Genomic DNA, 17583 nt, shown 5'->3' on the forward strand with positions numbered 1-17583 from the left:
GAATTCACTGTTGGAGAGAAAAGGGTGCTCCAAGGTAAGAAGATTACTGAGCAGAAGAGAAATTTTAGCATGAGAAGATAGTTAAGATATGGTGATAAAGTCTGGAGAGTCCTGCTCAAAAGATAAGGAATAGCCCAGTTTGTTTGGAGTTAAGAAGGTATTCTAACATAAGACCTCAGAGGTAGGTTAGAGCCAGATTGTGAAAGATCTTGAATTTATACTTAATTATCTACATTGGGAACCATCAAAGAATTTTGAGCAATGGAGTGACATTAAAAACAGTGTTTTAGGAATATTAGCCTCAAGCCTTAATAATATGCAGGAGGAACTGAAGACAAACCCCTGCAATCATCCAGATATGAGGTGATAAAAAGCTATACTAATATGATGGCAGAGGAGTTGAAAAAAAGAGACTTCTCCTCTGTGATAATCTAAAATTATTACGCTTGAATTTCCATGAGACAAAAGAGATACCCTATAGTCCCTATACTGCTGAAATCCTGTGAGTTCATAAGAAGGGTTTTCCTTGGATGGGTCTTCCTAGTTTCTTCTGAAAAGATCCCTCTCATCATTTCTTTATAGCAAGATAATTTTCCATTATATTTATATGCCATTATTTGTTCAGCTGTTACACCCCTTGTGTCCAGTTCTTTGCTACAACTGTTATGAATATTTTGTGCATATGGAACTTTTTCCTCTTTGAACTCTGGGTATTGGTTTCCCTAAATTCCTGTGACAAAGACTATGCATTTTGTGACTTTTTAAATATAATTTCAGGTTGCTTTCCAGAATAGCAGGACCAATTTATAGCTCCACCAAGGCTCTACAGATGTGCCTGTCTTCCTGCAGCTCCTCCAGCAATCTCATTTTTCTTTTTTTTTATCACCTTTGTCAATCTTTGTGAAGTGAAATTTGGGGGTTGTTTTAATTTGCATTAAAAATATTAGTGATTTGTACCTTTTTTTCCCTTATGGCTATTGATTGATTTCTTACTTTGAGAACTGCATATTATCGTTTCACCATATTGAGAAATCCTGTTGTTCTTATGTATTTGAATCCATTCCTTACATATCATGGGTATCGGACCTTTATCAGAAAATTTATCTTTTATGCTTCAATAATCTTTTCCATCCTTTGTTTGGTCATGAAATATTCCTATAAAGGTATTGCTAAAAGTAACTTCTTCCTTGCTCCTCCTCTTTGTTTGTGATGTGATTTGTTATATGTAGGTTTTGAATCCATTTGTGCATTGTTATCCTGTTTAGTTTGTTCTTGACCTAAACCAGGGGCTCTTAAACTTTTTTTTTATCATGATTACTTTTGGCAACTTGATGACCTCTGTGAAACACTTGTCAGAAAAATTTTTTCAAATGCATGAAATAAAAATAAACTGGATTACAAAGGAAAACAATTATATTGAAATAGTCACCACAGTTTTTTTTAAAGTTCACCGAACTCTTGTCTAAACCTAAATTCTACAACTCTTTTTCTATTTTAATATTTTATAGAATTAACAAGCATTTATTTTTTTCTCCCATTCTTCATACTTCACCCCAACTGAAAAATATATGTTAAAAAAGAAAACTGTTAGAAAATATGTGTAGTCAAGCAAATTCTCTCATTGATTATAGCCAAAATTATATTACTTATTCTATATTTTGAGCCTGTCACCTCTCTGATAAAAGGTAGGTAGCATGCTTCATCTTCAGTCCTCAGGAATCATGGTTTGCCACTGAATTAATCAGAACCATAAATTGTTTAGGATTAAGTTACTTTGTCTACAGGTAGTATTTGCTCCTTTCTTCGTATGCCCTTTATAAAATACAGTTTTTATTCATCATAATAAATAAAGAATGTGTTTAATTGTTTTGCACTTGTTAGTGAAGTTTTTATGCTCTAGCAACATGGTTGGGGTTTTTTAAGGTTCCATTCCCATTCAGTAACATCCAGAGATATGTTCTATTTAAGTTTACTAGAATTCTATTCAAGTCTTTTATTTCTTTATTGTCTTGATTTTCATTAGATTTGTTTAGACCTGAGAGAAGTACATTGATTTCCCTAACATTTATAGTTTCATTGTTTATTTCTTCCTCTAAGTTTTTTAAATTTTTACATGCGATGCCATTCAGTGCATATATATTATGTGTTGATATTAACTTGTCCATGATGCCTACTGTAAGCATAATGTAGGTTTCCTATTTATCTCATTTAATCAAATCTAGTTTTGCTTTTGCCTTGTCTAAGATCATGATTGTTAATTTTGCTTTTTTGAGTTTAGCTAAAGCATTAAATATATTTTGCTCTTACACCTTATTTTAACTCTATTTGAGTCTTTGTGTTTCTTTTAACCAACATTTTGCTGAACTCTGCTTTTTAATCTATTCTCCCACCCTACTCTATCCTACAGGTGAGTTCATTCCATTTGCATTTACAGTTATGATTCATAGTCAGTTACCTATTTCCATCAAGCCTATCTTTTTATGTTTTTTCCCATCTTTGCTTCCTCTCCCATCTTCATAAAGGGGGGAAAAAAGGCATGTTGAGAGGGCATTGTGCTAAACATTGGTGATCTGTATTTTACTCAATCTATTTTCATTCCACTGCTTCCCTTTTCTTCTTCTTGCCAACTCCCTCATTATAGATTCTGATCCTTTCCTTCCTTTTATTCCACGTTTCATGTGCTACTATTAATCCCTCCCTAAATGTACCTTTCCTCCTCATGTCCCTCTTTCCTCTCCCATTTCTCCGTTCCCACCTTATTCTTTGTTGAGTTTAATGTATTTCTATACCAAATGTGGGCCATTCAACCCTCCTTTGTCAAGTTCAGATGAAAATAAGTGATACAAAATGTGAACAGATAAGTAAATGTAAAATCATTTGACAAGGGAAAGAGTGGAGGATCAGAAAAGGTTTTCCTACAAGAAGTGGGACCTCAATTGAGAATAAGCAGAGAGAGAATATATTCTAGATAAATGGGAATCGCCCATACAGAGGTAAACTATGGAAAGGCAAGTTCTGGGAATGACAAATAGGCCAGTTGTTGGAACATAGACTGCATGAAAGAATACTGAGAAATCATCATGCAAAGACAGGCTGATGCTCAATTGTTTAGGACCTAAAATACCAAGCTGGTGAATCAGTTACTTCATCCTAGAGACGAGAGGGAGGTATTGAAGATTCTTCAGCCTAAAGGTAACATTGTCAGATGTGCTCTAGTCCAATTATTTTGGCAGCTATGTGGAAGATGGATTGAAAAGACTGGAAGCAGAAATAACGGAGTGTTTGGATTATTTGAATAGCTTGAGTAAGAGAGTATAAAGCCCTGAAGTGGAATGGTAACCATGTAAGTAGAAAAAAGGGGATAGATGCAAGATATTGTGGAGACTACTTTACATCCAGTGGGCCTGAAGTTACCCATTTACCCAAGAAATATGTGAATTCTCTGCCACTTTGTTCTGCTGATTTATAAAAACCTGATTATCTGGGAAATAGGATGGTAAATCAGACATTATTTGGGGGGTTTGGTTTTTTTTTACAGTTATAGTTTCATTGTCTATTTCTTCCTCTAAGTTTTAAATTAAAACATTTTCCTATTAGTCATTTTGTACAAGAAAACTTGAATAAAAAAAATGAAAGAAATTGAAAAATAGTATGCTTCAGTCTATATTCAGTCAGTATCAGGTCTTTGTCTGAAGTCAGATAGTATGCTCCATCATTAGTCCTGGGATTGTTTTGGGTAATTGTGTTGCTGAGAGTAGCTAAGTCATTCACAGTTCTTCATCCAACAGTATGGATAGTGCTCTGTACAGCATTCTCCTGCTTCTGTTCACTTCACTATGCATCAGTTCATGGAAGGCTTTCCAGGATTTTCTGAAATCATCCTGCCTGTCATTTCTTATAGCACAATAATATTCCATTATAGTCATATACCACAGCTTGTTAGTCTTTGCTCAAATGATGGACATCACTTTGATTTCCGATTCTTAGGTAAAAAGGATTTTTAAAAAATTTCTTTAATTTTTAAAAAAAACTGCTATAAACATTTTTGTACAAATATGTACTTCTCCCTTTTGGGGGGGATGTCTTTGAGATATAGATCTAGCAGTGGTATTGCTGGATCAAAGGGAATGCAGTTTTGTAGCCCTTTGGGTATGATTCCAAATTGTTCTCCAGAATGGTTTAATCTGTTCACAGCTCCAACAGTACATTAGTGTCCCAATTTTTTCACATCCCCTCCAGTATCCAACATTTTCCTTTTTTGTCATATTAGCCATTTTAAGATATGAGGTGGTACCTCAAAGTTGTTTTAATTTGCATTTCTCTGATCACTAGTGATTTAGAGCATTTTTTCCTATGGCTGTAGGTAGCTTTTGATTTCTTTGTCAGACATTGTTGCAGATATACTCCAACCTATATATATTTTTCCACATGTTTCTTTCTCCACTGATAAAGCCAAAGTTTCTCACAAAGGAAAATTGAAAATTGATTATAAAAGAATTTCCAAAGTTAGAATGAGCCAGAGTTCTGAGTTAGATATGTGCTGATTTGTTCTGAATAAGATTTTTAAGCTATGTGATTTACATTTTTTCTTATTTCCAATATCACAGTTAAGGCACTGCCAAAAAATGTACTTACCATTTGATTTTCTGCAGTTTCCCTTGAGTTAGTCAACAAAGCTAAAGCAATGCTTGGTAATAGATTCAGACACTGAGGTTTCTAAATGATGAAATAACGTGTAAAATTGCTTCCTCCACAGAGACCCATGTTGATGTACTCAAATATGTTAACCTCTATGTCCAGAATATAGTGAAAAAAGAAATTTAAAAGAACCTGTGGATGAAAAATAAATTACACTATTTATCTTAATGGATCTTACATGTAATAGTATTAAAAAAAGAAAATTTTAAAAGCCACCCTGATATGGTAAATGATCAACAGGGTATTTATGAAACTATGTATGAGACTGTTGAATTCTGAATGTTTTTATTTGGTTTTGATATTTTTAAAGATAGGAATGAAACAAACTGATAAAAGTACATGAAAATTTATCATAAAAACAAAATGTTTTTTCAGCTTCATTTATGGAAAATAATAGCATTTTCCTTCTCTTTAAAATTGTAGTGTTTAGGAAAACAATTTGAATTTTTTTTTTTTATAATTAAGCAAAATTCACATAGCTTATAATTCAGATCTAATAGCTAGGCCTCTACCCCAAAGGTTATAAAAAAATTCTTATTTAATCCCCAAATATTTTTAGTAGAAAGTAACAGGAAACAAAGCAGGTATCTATTAAAAACAGTTGGGGAATGGATAAATGAATCACAGTACACAAGCGTAATTAAATAAAATTATCCCTTCCATATTATAGGGGTTAGGGGTGCAGCACCCCAATGATCTGGAAAATTATCATGAATTTTTATAGTCCTCCCTTCATACCAGAGGTGAAGTCTAAATTATTATGATATTAAAAAGTAAAAATGTGTTGATATTATATAATACCATACATATATTTTATGCATTTCTGATTTTCTAAACTTTTTGGTTTCATCTCTTGTCCTTCGTGTGTTGTCTGTGGCTTCTGCCAAAACTCCCATTTAATTTCTTGTGCCAATCCATGATATATAATAACCACAATGGGGAAAGTCATGATGTGGAATGGATAACTGTACTACTGTGCAATGCAGAATAAAAAGAATTTAAAGAATAGAGAAAAACAATGAAAGACCTTATTTTAACTAATGCAAAATGAAGTAAACAGAGGTAAAAATTGACATTTGATCACTTAGCATAATTCTAAGTTGAATTCCAAAGTAATTGACCAGACTTTTAGTTAAGATGACAGTGTAAAAATTTGTAGAGAAACTTAGCTCTTCTGTACATACTGAGCAAATACCAAAATACCTCACAATGATATAAAATAAATGGATAAATGAGGAGGAACAGAAGTAAGCTCTCCTGTCAAGACCCAAACCACACCCAAAGGTATCCAGAAGTCTATAAGACAGGGGTATGGGGGTCACACCAGGAAAGCTAGCACAAGCTCCTGCAAATAGACCTAAAGCTAGCTTGTGCTCAGAGAGGATATTCTTGGAGGAGGAGGGGTCATAAGTCAACAAGATCTCTAGTACTTTTGGACCTCAGTCTGGACAGAAAATCCTACTTACCAGAACAGAAGCAGGAAATGGAATCATCTACCATAGGTCATTGAACAGAGAATTAGGATCTGTCCATGTTCTTGATGCAAGGATGAAGCAGGAGGCCTCAGACTAATATGATCTCCAACATCTGATTGGACCTTTCAGAGAAACCATAAGGGAAAGAATGAATTCATAATTGGGGTTTGTATGAGGAAAAGGAGATAAACTTGCTGGGATCAAAACCTTCAAGATGGCCCAGAAACAGAGATGTAACCCAGAGACTGAGACAAAGAGTAGGGCCTAGTACCAGCCATTCCATGCAGATGAGATAATGGCAGTAGAATCACTACAAAGGAGGGATCCAATCCAAATAAATCCTACTCACCCCATCTAAAAGTACTAGAGAGTACTGACAAACAAAGTCCTAATCTAAGAACTGAGACTGAAAATGGGTTTTAAACAGAAGAAAACCACAATGAAGAAGTAAGTACTTTGGGTTAAGAGAAGCCTAAGAAGTCAACCTATAGGAAGAAAGTAACCCTACAACGATAAACAGGGTATCAGAAGGGAGAGAAAAAAGACTTGGTCACAATGACTACAAAAGTGACCGGTGGAATTGGAGCTGAGGAGACTGATTATCTTAACCAAGTAACAGATTCCTGCGTAGGGGTGCAGGAGGTTAGGGGAATGGGGGCTGGGGAGGGAGGAAAAAAGAGTAATAGAAATTGGTGATTCCATGAGACAACAGGAAATGTTTTTTAAAAATTTAAAAGATTTTTTTAATTTGTTTTTTAAAATTTACTGTGAAAAACAACTGAACTAAAAAATTAGTAGAGAAGCAATCATTTAAAACTCTTCAGACTCTCTGAAATCTATAACCAAAACCCAACTGATCACTATATATTTTTTTTTTAAACTGCCCATATCTGTTAGAACCAGAGGGCACTGTGAAAATATAAAGAATCCACTGATCATCTCTTGAAAAAATATCTGAAAACATTCAGGAATGTCAGAGCCAAAATCAATACTTTTAAAGGGAAACTATTGTAAACAACTAGTGAGAAAAAGTTCAAGGACAAAGAAATCACTGTTAGAATCACAACTGTCAAGCATCCTTGATGAAAAGACCAATCCGGAGTTAAATTTTGAAAAGGAAATGCCAGAGTCAAGAGAAATCTAGTAAGGTAAATTCAGTTGAGCAGTTGGAAGAGACTAAATATTATTTAAATGTTTATGTCCTAAGAGGAGAAGAAAATAATTATCTTTTGGAGATCCTTCTATCTTTAAGTCTACCCTAGAACTTAAGACAAATACAGAGACTCAATGTGGTTTTAAAACAGGAAAGAAAAGGGAGGGACTAAAAATAGGGAGCAAATGAACAAGGGTGAAGAATTTACTCTCATAAATTGAATACAATATGCAGAGGAGGAGTGGGATTCACATGAACTCTTCTCTAAATAGGACAAAGTGGGGTCAAACACAGAGGTTTGTTGTAAAAATATATTAAATTCAAAAAGAAATAGGGTCAGGAAAAGGGCAAGGGAGATTTTAAAAAAGTAGAGTCAGGCAGGAAATACAAGCAAATAAATGTAAAGTCTAGAAGGTTGTTCATAAAAAGCAGGGAGGAGATTATAAAGCGATTGAAATCGTAAAAAATCCAGAGACTGGCATCAGGACTTGGGGAAAAGAAGGTTAGGGAATAGGTACAGACCACTTTTAGTATAGATTGTTAGTGTTGAAAAGATCCCTTTTCTTTTTCTACTTCCATATTGTAAAGCATGAAAAAATATACAAGAGGTGAGGATGGAAGAAAATAAACAATGTGTAATTATAACCATAAATGGGAATAGAATGAACTCAGCCATAAAACGGAGGGTACATAGCAAAACCGATTACAAAGCAGGATCCTACAATGGCGGGCTGTGGGGCAGAGCCCATTTGAAACAAGCTTTCACACTAAGTTAAAATGAAGGACTCTAGCAGAACTTTTAATCCTTCAGAATAATCTTTAGAAGAAGAAATAGTAATCATTTTCTAAGACAAGATAACAATAAAAATAGTTATGACTAAAAGAAAACTAGTGGCTATAAAAAATGAAATGATATCATGCTTTATATAGATAGACCAAATGGCTTGGCAGCGGTTAGGGCATAATGTCATAAACAAAGGAAGAAAAGTAGAAATATTGATTACATCTTGCTTGATCACAGTACAATAAAAATTATCAATAAAAAATCTTTGAAAAAATTATTCAAATTTAACTGGAGAATGAATAAACGTTTTGGTGGATCGAAGACAGCATATAATTTCACCAAAAGAACATGACAGAACATACCAAACTCATGGGATGCAAACAAAACAGTCATCTAAGGGAAAGTTTTTATCTCTTAATACTTTTAGCAATAAAAGAGAGAAAAAAAATCATGAGTTTGGCATGTAGTTTAAAAATTTAGAAAAGCAATAACACAGAAGTTGAAATTCTGAAAATCAAAAGAGAAAGACAAGGGATGAATGTTTACAAAGATGTAAAATACCCAGATTAACCAAAGAAATCAAAATTTTAAATACTTCTGTCTCAGAAAATGAAATTAAAGAAGACATAAATGAACTGTCAAAGGAAAAAAATCTTTGACCAGATATTCAAAAGACACTTAATTCTAATATCATATAACTTATTTGCAAAAATAAGGAAAGAAAGGATACTACCAGATTCTTAAGAGAACAACCTTCTTCTGTTACCTAAACTAGGGTAAGATAGAAGAGAGAAAAAGTACAGAATATTATCTGTAATGACTACTAACACAAAAAGGGAAGGAGTATTTCTTGACTTTATCGTTCACATTATTATTACTGGGAAAGCTAGATATTGCAATAGATAGAGTCCTGGGCCTGAGGTCAAGAAGACTTATCTTCCTTAGTTAAAATCTAGCCTCAGACACTTGCTAGCTGTGGGACCCTGAGCAAGTCACTTCACCCTGTTTGCCTTCATTTCCTCATCTGTAAAAAGAGTTGGATAAGGAAATGGCAGGTCACTTCAGTATCTTTGCCAGGAAAACCCCAAAAGGGGTCACAAAGAGTCAGACAAGACTGAAACAACTGAACAACAACAATTATTATCACTAAACATCATTATCACTCATATTTACCTCATTTGACCTTAATTCAGTTATGACAATGAAAGAAACTTTTCCCCAATTAATTGATTGTCCATTATCACCAAAAGTTTAAAAAGTAAGTATTCATTGTGTTTCCTGTAACTTCTTATTTTATCTCCATCAGGTCTTAAAATTGTGTTCAGTGTTCCTACTAATAAAGCTTTATTTTACCCATAAAGTATGTTAAGATTAGTACTAAAATTGCTTTGTCTTTGACTAACAACCACAAGAGATAAAATATAAGAATACTTTTAATAACATTACAGTCCTTTTGGCCTGGCACATAGAAGGTGCGTAATAAATGTTTATTGATACCATACACACATAAATGGATACATAGGAAATAGATATGAATGCCAAAAAGGTGAAGGGGATAGCTGATATGTTGGATAACAAAAAGTAGATAAACTGCTCTGTATCTAGAGAAATAATCAGGATATAAGGATTTTTAAAACTGTCGTGTGAAAATCAATGGAAAGAATGAGAGATACTTATCTGAAATGAAAATACATTATAACTATTTTCGAATATTTGAAAGCTTGTAATTGAGAAGAATGAACTGGTTCCATATAGTGCCAGGGGGCATCTTCAGGACATGGATAGGAGATATGAAAAGGTCTCTTTTAGCACAGTAAAGGAAGAACTTTGTAATAATTTGAACTCTCCTAAAATTGAATAGTCTACCTTGTGAGATAGTAAGTTCCTTGAAGTATTGAAATAGAAGCTGGATGACCACCTATCCTTAAAAATGTAGAGGGAATTCTGCCTTGTGTAAGAAATTGAAGTAGATGTCCCTGTTAGGTTCCTTACTAATGCAATATTCACTGTTTATTTCATGCTGTATACATTCCTTGAAAGTAGAGACTGTTTAATTTGGGGAGATTTTATCCTCAGTACCTACTACAGTGCCCTACACATAGTAGGTACTATTTAAGGTATTAACACTATATCAAAACACAGTATTTTTTGGTCAAGAAATGAGAGTATTATTATGTAACTCTTTAGAATATAGATTTTAATGAATTGAATAAGATTCTGTAATATGCAACTGCAATAGATGAATATTTTAAAAAACATTTATTGAGAATGAAGATAGCATGATCTCATCATATCTTTCCAATCATTAAAACACCCTCACTGTATTTGTGAATCAACTAATGAAAATACCATTGAAAACCAAAATGTATTTTAAACACTTGGGTGAGGGGCTCTTTGCTCTGAAAAGCATATTTTAATTTTAATTCTAAGAAGCAAAGATTTCCTAAATTTGTTAATTTGGTAAATTGAATAAAATGTTTTAAGATGTATTTTTCTTTCTTAAGAAAATGATATGCTTATATTAGAATCTAGTGTTATTATCCATTCCAGATAGGAATATGATATTAATCATTCCATTGTAGGTTTTCCTTTCACAGAATTGGAAGGGACATCAGAAGTCATCTTCCCCAAAGATCCCCTCTGCATTATACCAAAATATTTCTTTGAATATGTTTTGTTTGAATGCTTTTATGATAGGAACACACTAATTCCTGAGTCATTCCTTTCCATTTTTAGACAACTCTTTTTGTTAGGAAGTATCAAGTTAAAATTTTCCTCATTGCTGCTCCTGTCCTTCATTGCTAGTTTTGCCCTATTTACCAGGCTACCAAGAAAACATGCTTGTTTCATTAATGAGTTCCTCTGAATTATTCTTGTCTATCATTTTTAAGTTAAATTGAATTCAATATTTGAGTTTAATAGTATTTCATTACAAATTCAGTTGTCATAGTTAGTGTTTTGATGAGGTTTCATATTGTAAATGTTCATTTGGACTTCCACATATCTTTATAAAATTTTCTTGCTTATAGGCCTGAGAAGTTCTTATGCTAGTCAGCATAGCCAGCTTGGGCAAGAATTGCGTTCTGCTGTCTCTCCTGACTTGCACATCACCCCGATATATGAAGGGAGAACTTATTACAGTCCAATATATCGTAGTCCAAATCATGGAACTGTTGAGCTCCAGGGATCCCAAACAGCATTATATCGCACTGGATCAGGTGGGTATGAATTTTTTTACTTGGACAGTTATTCAGTTTATCCTATTGAGACTGTTCACTGTTGGAAAGAAATCATGTTGCCATCAGAATGTTTGGTGTTTAAAGCAACAACAATAGATCAATAAACATAATAAATCAAGAGTTCATTAACTGCTTGTTCACAGGTAATGTATTTTTGCTTTGATTAAACCTAATCAATGAATATATAGGTTATACTTTTTAAAAAGCTGTAGACTTATATTCTATGTTAGACAGCAGCTTGTAAAAGGAAATTATTCAGTTTCAAATTTTCCTTTCTGTTTTTTAGTTCCTAAAGCAAATACTCAGAGAAAAGTTATATTTCATGTCTTCAGTGTGCTATTTGTATATTTTCAGCCTTATTTATAACAATTTCTTACACACACATATACACACAAACAAGTAATGAACAGAATTCTTCCTCTGTATAAAGCATTTGATTTGTATTGAATTCTAAAATACATTGGAAGCTGAATACAGGTATCTTTCATAACAAACTCATTGACACCAATTCTGATACTAACAAAACAAATATATTAATTAGGCTACCTGTTTAAATCTGTGGTTATAGTAGCAATATAGTCTTGCCTAAAAAAAGCAAGACTAAGTCAAAGTTAACTTAAACAACTTGGGTTATTGTCCTTTCCATCATAGAACAAAATTCCTAACGAGCAAAATCCTTGTTTCTTAAAATTAAAATATATTTCTCAAAGCAACCAATCCCTCAACGAAGTGTTTGAAGTACACTTTGTTTTTCATTGTTGTTTTCATTAGTTAATTCACAAGTATTCAGCAAGAGTGTCTTAAATAATTAGATTTGATGAGATTATACTATTTTCATTCTCAGCATTTTTGGGTTTTTTAACATATAATTACTGCTGTTGTATACCACAGAATCTTATTAAGTTCATTAAAATCTATATTCTGAGGAGAATTACATAATAATACTCTCATTTCCTCCTCATAAAAAGTTTGTTTTGATAGAGTGTTAATACCTGATCAAATTTTTAACTGCCTTTAGGTGTTTTTTAAATTGCTGATTGTGTAAGGTTTTTGATTCATACAAAATAATTGTAACTATTATACTATTTGAAGCATAAAAGTTGCTTTCAAATTTTCATGAAAATGTATAACCTCATTTAAATATGGTATCAATTTATATATAGATTTTGAAAATCTTGACTTTATACCAGGTGTTGGAAATCTGCAAAGATCATCCAGCCAGCGAAGCACTCTTACATACCAAAGAAACAATTATGCTCTGAACACAACAGCTACCTATGCGGAACCCTACAGGCCAATGCAGTATCGAATGCAAGAGTGCAGTTATAACAGACTTCAGCATACAGCACCAGCTGATGATGGAACAACCAGATCACCATCCATAGATAGCATTCAAAAAGACCCTAGGCAAGTACCAATGACAGTTATCAAAAACGATATAATGTTATAAAAATCAGTTCTTAAAATTAAATTTTGTTTAGATACCAAGCCTATAATATCAAGAATATCCAGCATGTACTACTCTGGGTTATAATTTCAGGTGTGATGATCATTCTAAGTATGAGTTTCTTCATTGCTTTAATCAAAGTGTAAAATAATGCATGCTGTTGCTTAGCATCGTTAGGGCACTGGTCATTGAAATACGTAAGTAAGTAAGTAAGGAAAGCATTGATAGGAAGGCATTTCCCAAATTAATTTATAGGATACCATTAAACTTGACCTGCTAACATGATGATTTGTTAGTATTTTAGAAGCAAATTCTGAATTTTATCATATTAATAGACATATATGTTAGCCAGTTTCTTTTAAAACTTCTGTTAATTAGCTAAATTTTGAAAAATATGGTTTAATATCACTTCTTGTAATAAAGTTACCTAATTTCATTTAATATACCACCCATTCAGAAACATACATGATATACATTACTTGACTGCAGCAACTCAATTTCTTTTAAGTAAAGGGCATTTAAAATTGAGGAGTAATTGGAAATGTTTAAAAGTCATTTTTTTGTTTCTTAAAAAGAGAAAATCACTACCAAATTTACTTGTCTCTAGTATTTGGATTTTAGTAAGCATTTATTCCTTGTACCTTGGTCTGCACCATAAAATTGTTTTTGCTAAATATCATCAATTCTTACATGTATTCTACCTGTTCTTTTAGGTAGTGTTAGAAAGCATCAGTTACGTACTTGGGTTCTGTTGTTGTTGCTGTTGTTGAAACGCAGTAACTGAGAACTATTTGAAATCAAACATATTTATCAGAGAATTGGTTTGGTTTGGTTTTTTTCATCTGTGTCCATTTAGCTAAAGTTATTTATTCTTAGTCATAGTGCTGGTACTCAGATACTTTTATTTTCTGTGGTTTGGCCAAGTGATGACAATGATCAAATTATTAGAAACTATGATTGCTAGTTAACATTTTTTAAAATACAATTCAGTTTTTCTTGCACCATCACCCAGTCCACCCTCCCCCCAGCCATACTGAATTAGTCTTTGCCTGATATAAGATGACAGCCTTTATTATAGTTGAGAAAAGCAATAAATTGATATGTGCTTTTCTATTTTACGTGTCCCCAACGTCTCCATTTTTGACCTCTGAATTTATTCACTATAAACAAGGATTTCATGTATGGTAATGTAGTTCATTTATTCATAATATGATAATTTCATAGTCTAATGCTTAAAACTGTTATGGCTAGCTTTGATGATGTGATATTTTTCCTTATAATGAACTTGATAATATGAATAAATTATTATCTTAGAATAATAATAGTAGCAACCATACTCATAGAAATTGAAGTCAAGGTGAAATCAAACTTCAGAATTTAAATTTCAAAAAAGCATGAAAAGAAATGTAAAATTTTAAAACATTTAAAACATCATAAGTTTCATTATTGAAAATTCCAGGCATGCCCAAAGCCCTAGTACAGTTTTAAACTTTCAAAGTTTAAAACTGTGCAAAGACTCTGGAGACATTTTGTACTTTATTTTATTTTTAAATTGTTTTCATTCACTTAAAATCTTTGCATATTGAGAAAGTAAATTATATGATTCTAGTTTATATCAAGACAAAGTACTACCTTCATTGTAATATGGGGTGTTAATTAAGTTTTTTAGTACTGTATACCAATGTGAAACCTTAGCCTTCATTGGATTGATATCACAGCCCACTCATCAGCTCATCCTTGGTGATTCTTCAAATGTCTTTCTATTAATCCACCACCTAATTTGGAGTTCTACATTTTTCTAATGTTCACATTAATGAATGGAATTTAAATGCAGAAAAAACTTATTTAATAAAATAAGCTAATAGGAAAAGTTTTTCTTTCTTTTAAAGTTAATTTATTTCCTATTCTAAATATAATTCTTTTCTCTCACTATTAATACTTAGATTCTTGATGAGTTTGTTTTTAAGGATTTTATTGTTTTTTTAAACAAGTAACTTTGTTCTTATCCCTCCATCAAGGTCAGCCAGCTTACTGATTGTTGGATCCATTTTCAAATGAGCCAATTTTCTCATAATGTAACAGTTTACATTTAAAAAGCCCCCATGTACTTTTCCAAAATTAGGCCCATAAGATTAGCGTGATCCTCTGGATATCACTCTGCCATTCTTTCTTTCTCTATTAGTTCCCTCAGTTCACTAAGCTAAAGAACCCACACAGTTGTTACGTAGATATATAGTCTTCCAAAGGAATTGTAATATTTTTGCCTAGTTCTATGAAAAAAATGAAAGCTATCAATAAAAATAGTATTTTCTTTTAAATGAAACCAATGGGAAAAAATTATACGTATTAAGTTTTTCTTTTGTCCCAATGCGTCTCATTAGTTATACCCTGATACCTTTTTGTCTGAGCCTTTGTATATTTTTGTCACCTTTTTTTAAAAACTTTACAAAGATATTTGGCATTTTAATAACTTTTTGTTTCTGTTGCAAAGGAGCTCTTACTTTGCAGTAGTAATAATAATTTCATTGTGCCAGAAGAACAAATTTGAAAAGTTCTTGGAATCACTTTTTTTCTCATACAGAGAATTTGCTTGGCGTGATCCTGAACTGCCCGAAGTCATTCACATGCTACAACATCAGTTTCCATCAGTTCAAGCGAATGCAGCGGCCTACTTACAACATCTGTGCTTTGGAGATAACAAAGTGAAAACTGAGGTACAAGATCTCTGAATGAAAACAAGGAAAGATCACTTTTTAATTTAGCAGTCTCACAGGGAATTCTTTTATTCAGCTACACAGTCTTTTAAAAATATTTTACAACAATTTTTATTATTTTGGAATCCAATTACATATTTAAGTAGTTCTCACAAAAGCTGGAATCATAATCTTAGAGTGCTTTTAATGTAATTTTCACATTACATAGCTTGCTTTAAACCATAGGAAATCTAGTCAATTTAACCTTATTTAAGAAAAATATTTTCTGATGAAGTTTTGGAACAAAAGTGTTTGTATTCTTTAAACTAATAAAAGAAAATGCATGTGTGTGTTTGGCATGATCAAACTTTATGTCATATAGTAAATTTATAGGAAGTTATAAACGTGAATTCTATAAACTTTGAATTTTATCAGCATCTTTATCTTCTCAGAGCAGCACTAAATTATTGGTTACTGAGGTCTGAACATATTTATTCATCACAGATATCCCTTAATCTTTCATTTGAATAAGAGAATTACTGTTTTTGACAGTTTATTAAGCCATAATTTTCCTTTATCATTTTGATATATAAAATACTGTACCAGTGGCTGACCTATGGGTGGATACCTCAGAAAGAACACAGAAATTATATTCAGCTTCCTTGGAATATGCTCTGTTCTTAACGACTTCTGTGTCTTTGTTCACACCATTCACTGGTCTGAGAAATGTATGTCTCTGCCTCAGTTCAAGTTTGACTTTTCTTCATCGTCTAACACAAGTGCCACCTGTTCTATGTACTAACCATCTCCTGCTGGTTTAGATTGAGGGGCAGAGCCCTTCACAGAAGTAAGACTAACTTTGGAATCTAGATTTATACTGAGTTTTGGGATGTGAAGTAGGAATCATTGTTAGAGCTGCAGAATAGTACGTCCAAACTTTAGATCTTTAACTCAGTAATAAAGAATGTGTTCTTTAATAAATAAAATAATAAAGGGTTCTTACCAGCTTTGTCTTGTAGTTTGAATTTTGATGCCTCAGATTATAGTAGAGTTGTGATCTAGAGTAGTACACCATGGCCATCTACTACATATAAAACCCTGTAGTACTATCCTTTTCTTGTGTCTTGCTGTGGTATTAAGGTTGCCCTGTGTTCTCAAAGGCCATGCCAGAAAACTTAAAGCTCAGACAGATCCTAACTATTTGGGAAAATGTCCAGTCCAGATTAAATATCAAACTAGCCTAAGTTTGGAAAGGCATGGTACCAGAATGACTTCAGGTTTTCTGCCTTTGCAGTTCTCAAAACTGTTTGCATCACAGAGGAATTGGTGGAGGAAACTTTATACTGGTGAAATTACAGGTCATTAAAGGTATTGTACAAAGTACAAAGACTTTCCATTGGATCATTAAATGTCAGAGCTAAAAAAAACCTTACAGGTCGTCTTTTCTAATGCCTTCATTTACAAAGGAGGAAACTGGGTACTAATACTTTCCTTAAATCACACCACAGTTAGTAGTAGTGGTAGGCCTAGAATACAAGTTTCTTAATGTCTTGTACGGTATATTTTCCATTCTGCAATCCTGACATCTGGTCAATTATACGTTGCCCCAGCAAGGGAAACATAACTACAAGAGGTATTGTACTCCCACAGTTAAACAAAACCCCAGATCCCAGAAACACAAATATAAGGTTCTAGCAAAGCTAAGATTTTTGGAATTTTTCTTAGTCATTTAGAAAACTATTTTTGGAGCTTTATATGGATTTAGACAATATTGCTGCCTTTCTCCCTTCTAATTCATTTGCAGTCTCTGATGGAGAATTGGACAGTGCCTAAGATTATTTTAGAAGGAAGTCTGGAACTAGTACTTATTTTCATTTTATACTCAATATTTGAATCAACCAAGGTCAACTTAGACTTTGTAATATCTAGTACTACCTAAAAATTAAAAAAAGGTACCAGTTTTTTATAACGGTGTAAACCTCTTTCATTCCAAATAAAAAGTTTAAGATAATTGAATTCTTTTTGTTGTTGTTCTTAGTTATAGGTATTTATTTGGTTTTCACACAGGAATATCTTTAGTCCCAATTCTCTGGC

At 32.7% G+C, this 17583-nt stretch overlaps 1 protein-coding gene across 13 annotated transcripts in view; it reads left to right on the plus strand.

Moving 5' to 3' along the window:
* The window catches only part of PKP4 (plakophilin 4), a 256480-nt gene that overhangs the window by 200860 nt on the left and 38037 nt on the right, over positions 1-17583 (plus strand). For all 13 annotated transcript variants that reach the window (XM_072612041.1, XM_072612044.1, XM_072612045.1 and 10 more), the window contains 3 exons: positions 11140-11328; positions 12540-12756; positions 15378-15510. In XM_072612041.1, the coding sequence (XP_072468142.1) occupies positions 11140-11328; positions 12540-12756; positions 15378-15510 (539 nt within the window). The remainder of the gene's footprint in view (positions 1-11139; positions 11329-12539; positions 12757-15377; positions 15511-17583) is intronic.

The sequence above is a fragment of the Notamacropus eugenii genome, chromosome 5, assembly GCF_028372415.1.
Source record: "Notamacropus eugenii isolate mMacEug1 chromosome 5, mMacEug1.pri_v2, whole genome shotgun sequence".
Classification (NCBI taxonomy): domain Eukaryota; kingdom Metazoa; phylum Chordata; class Mammalia; order Diprotodontia; family Macropodidae; genus Notamacropus; species Notamacropus eugenii.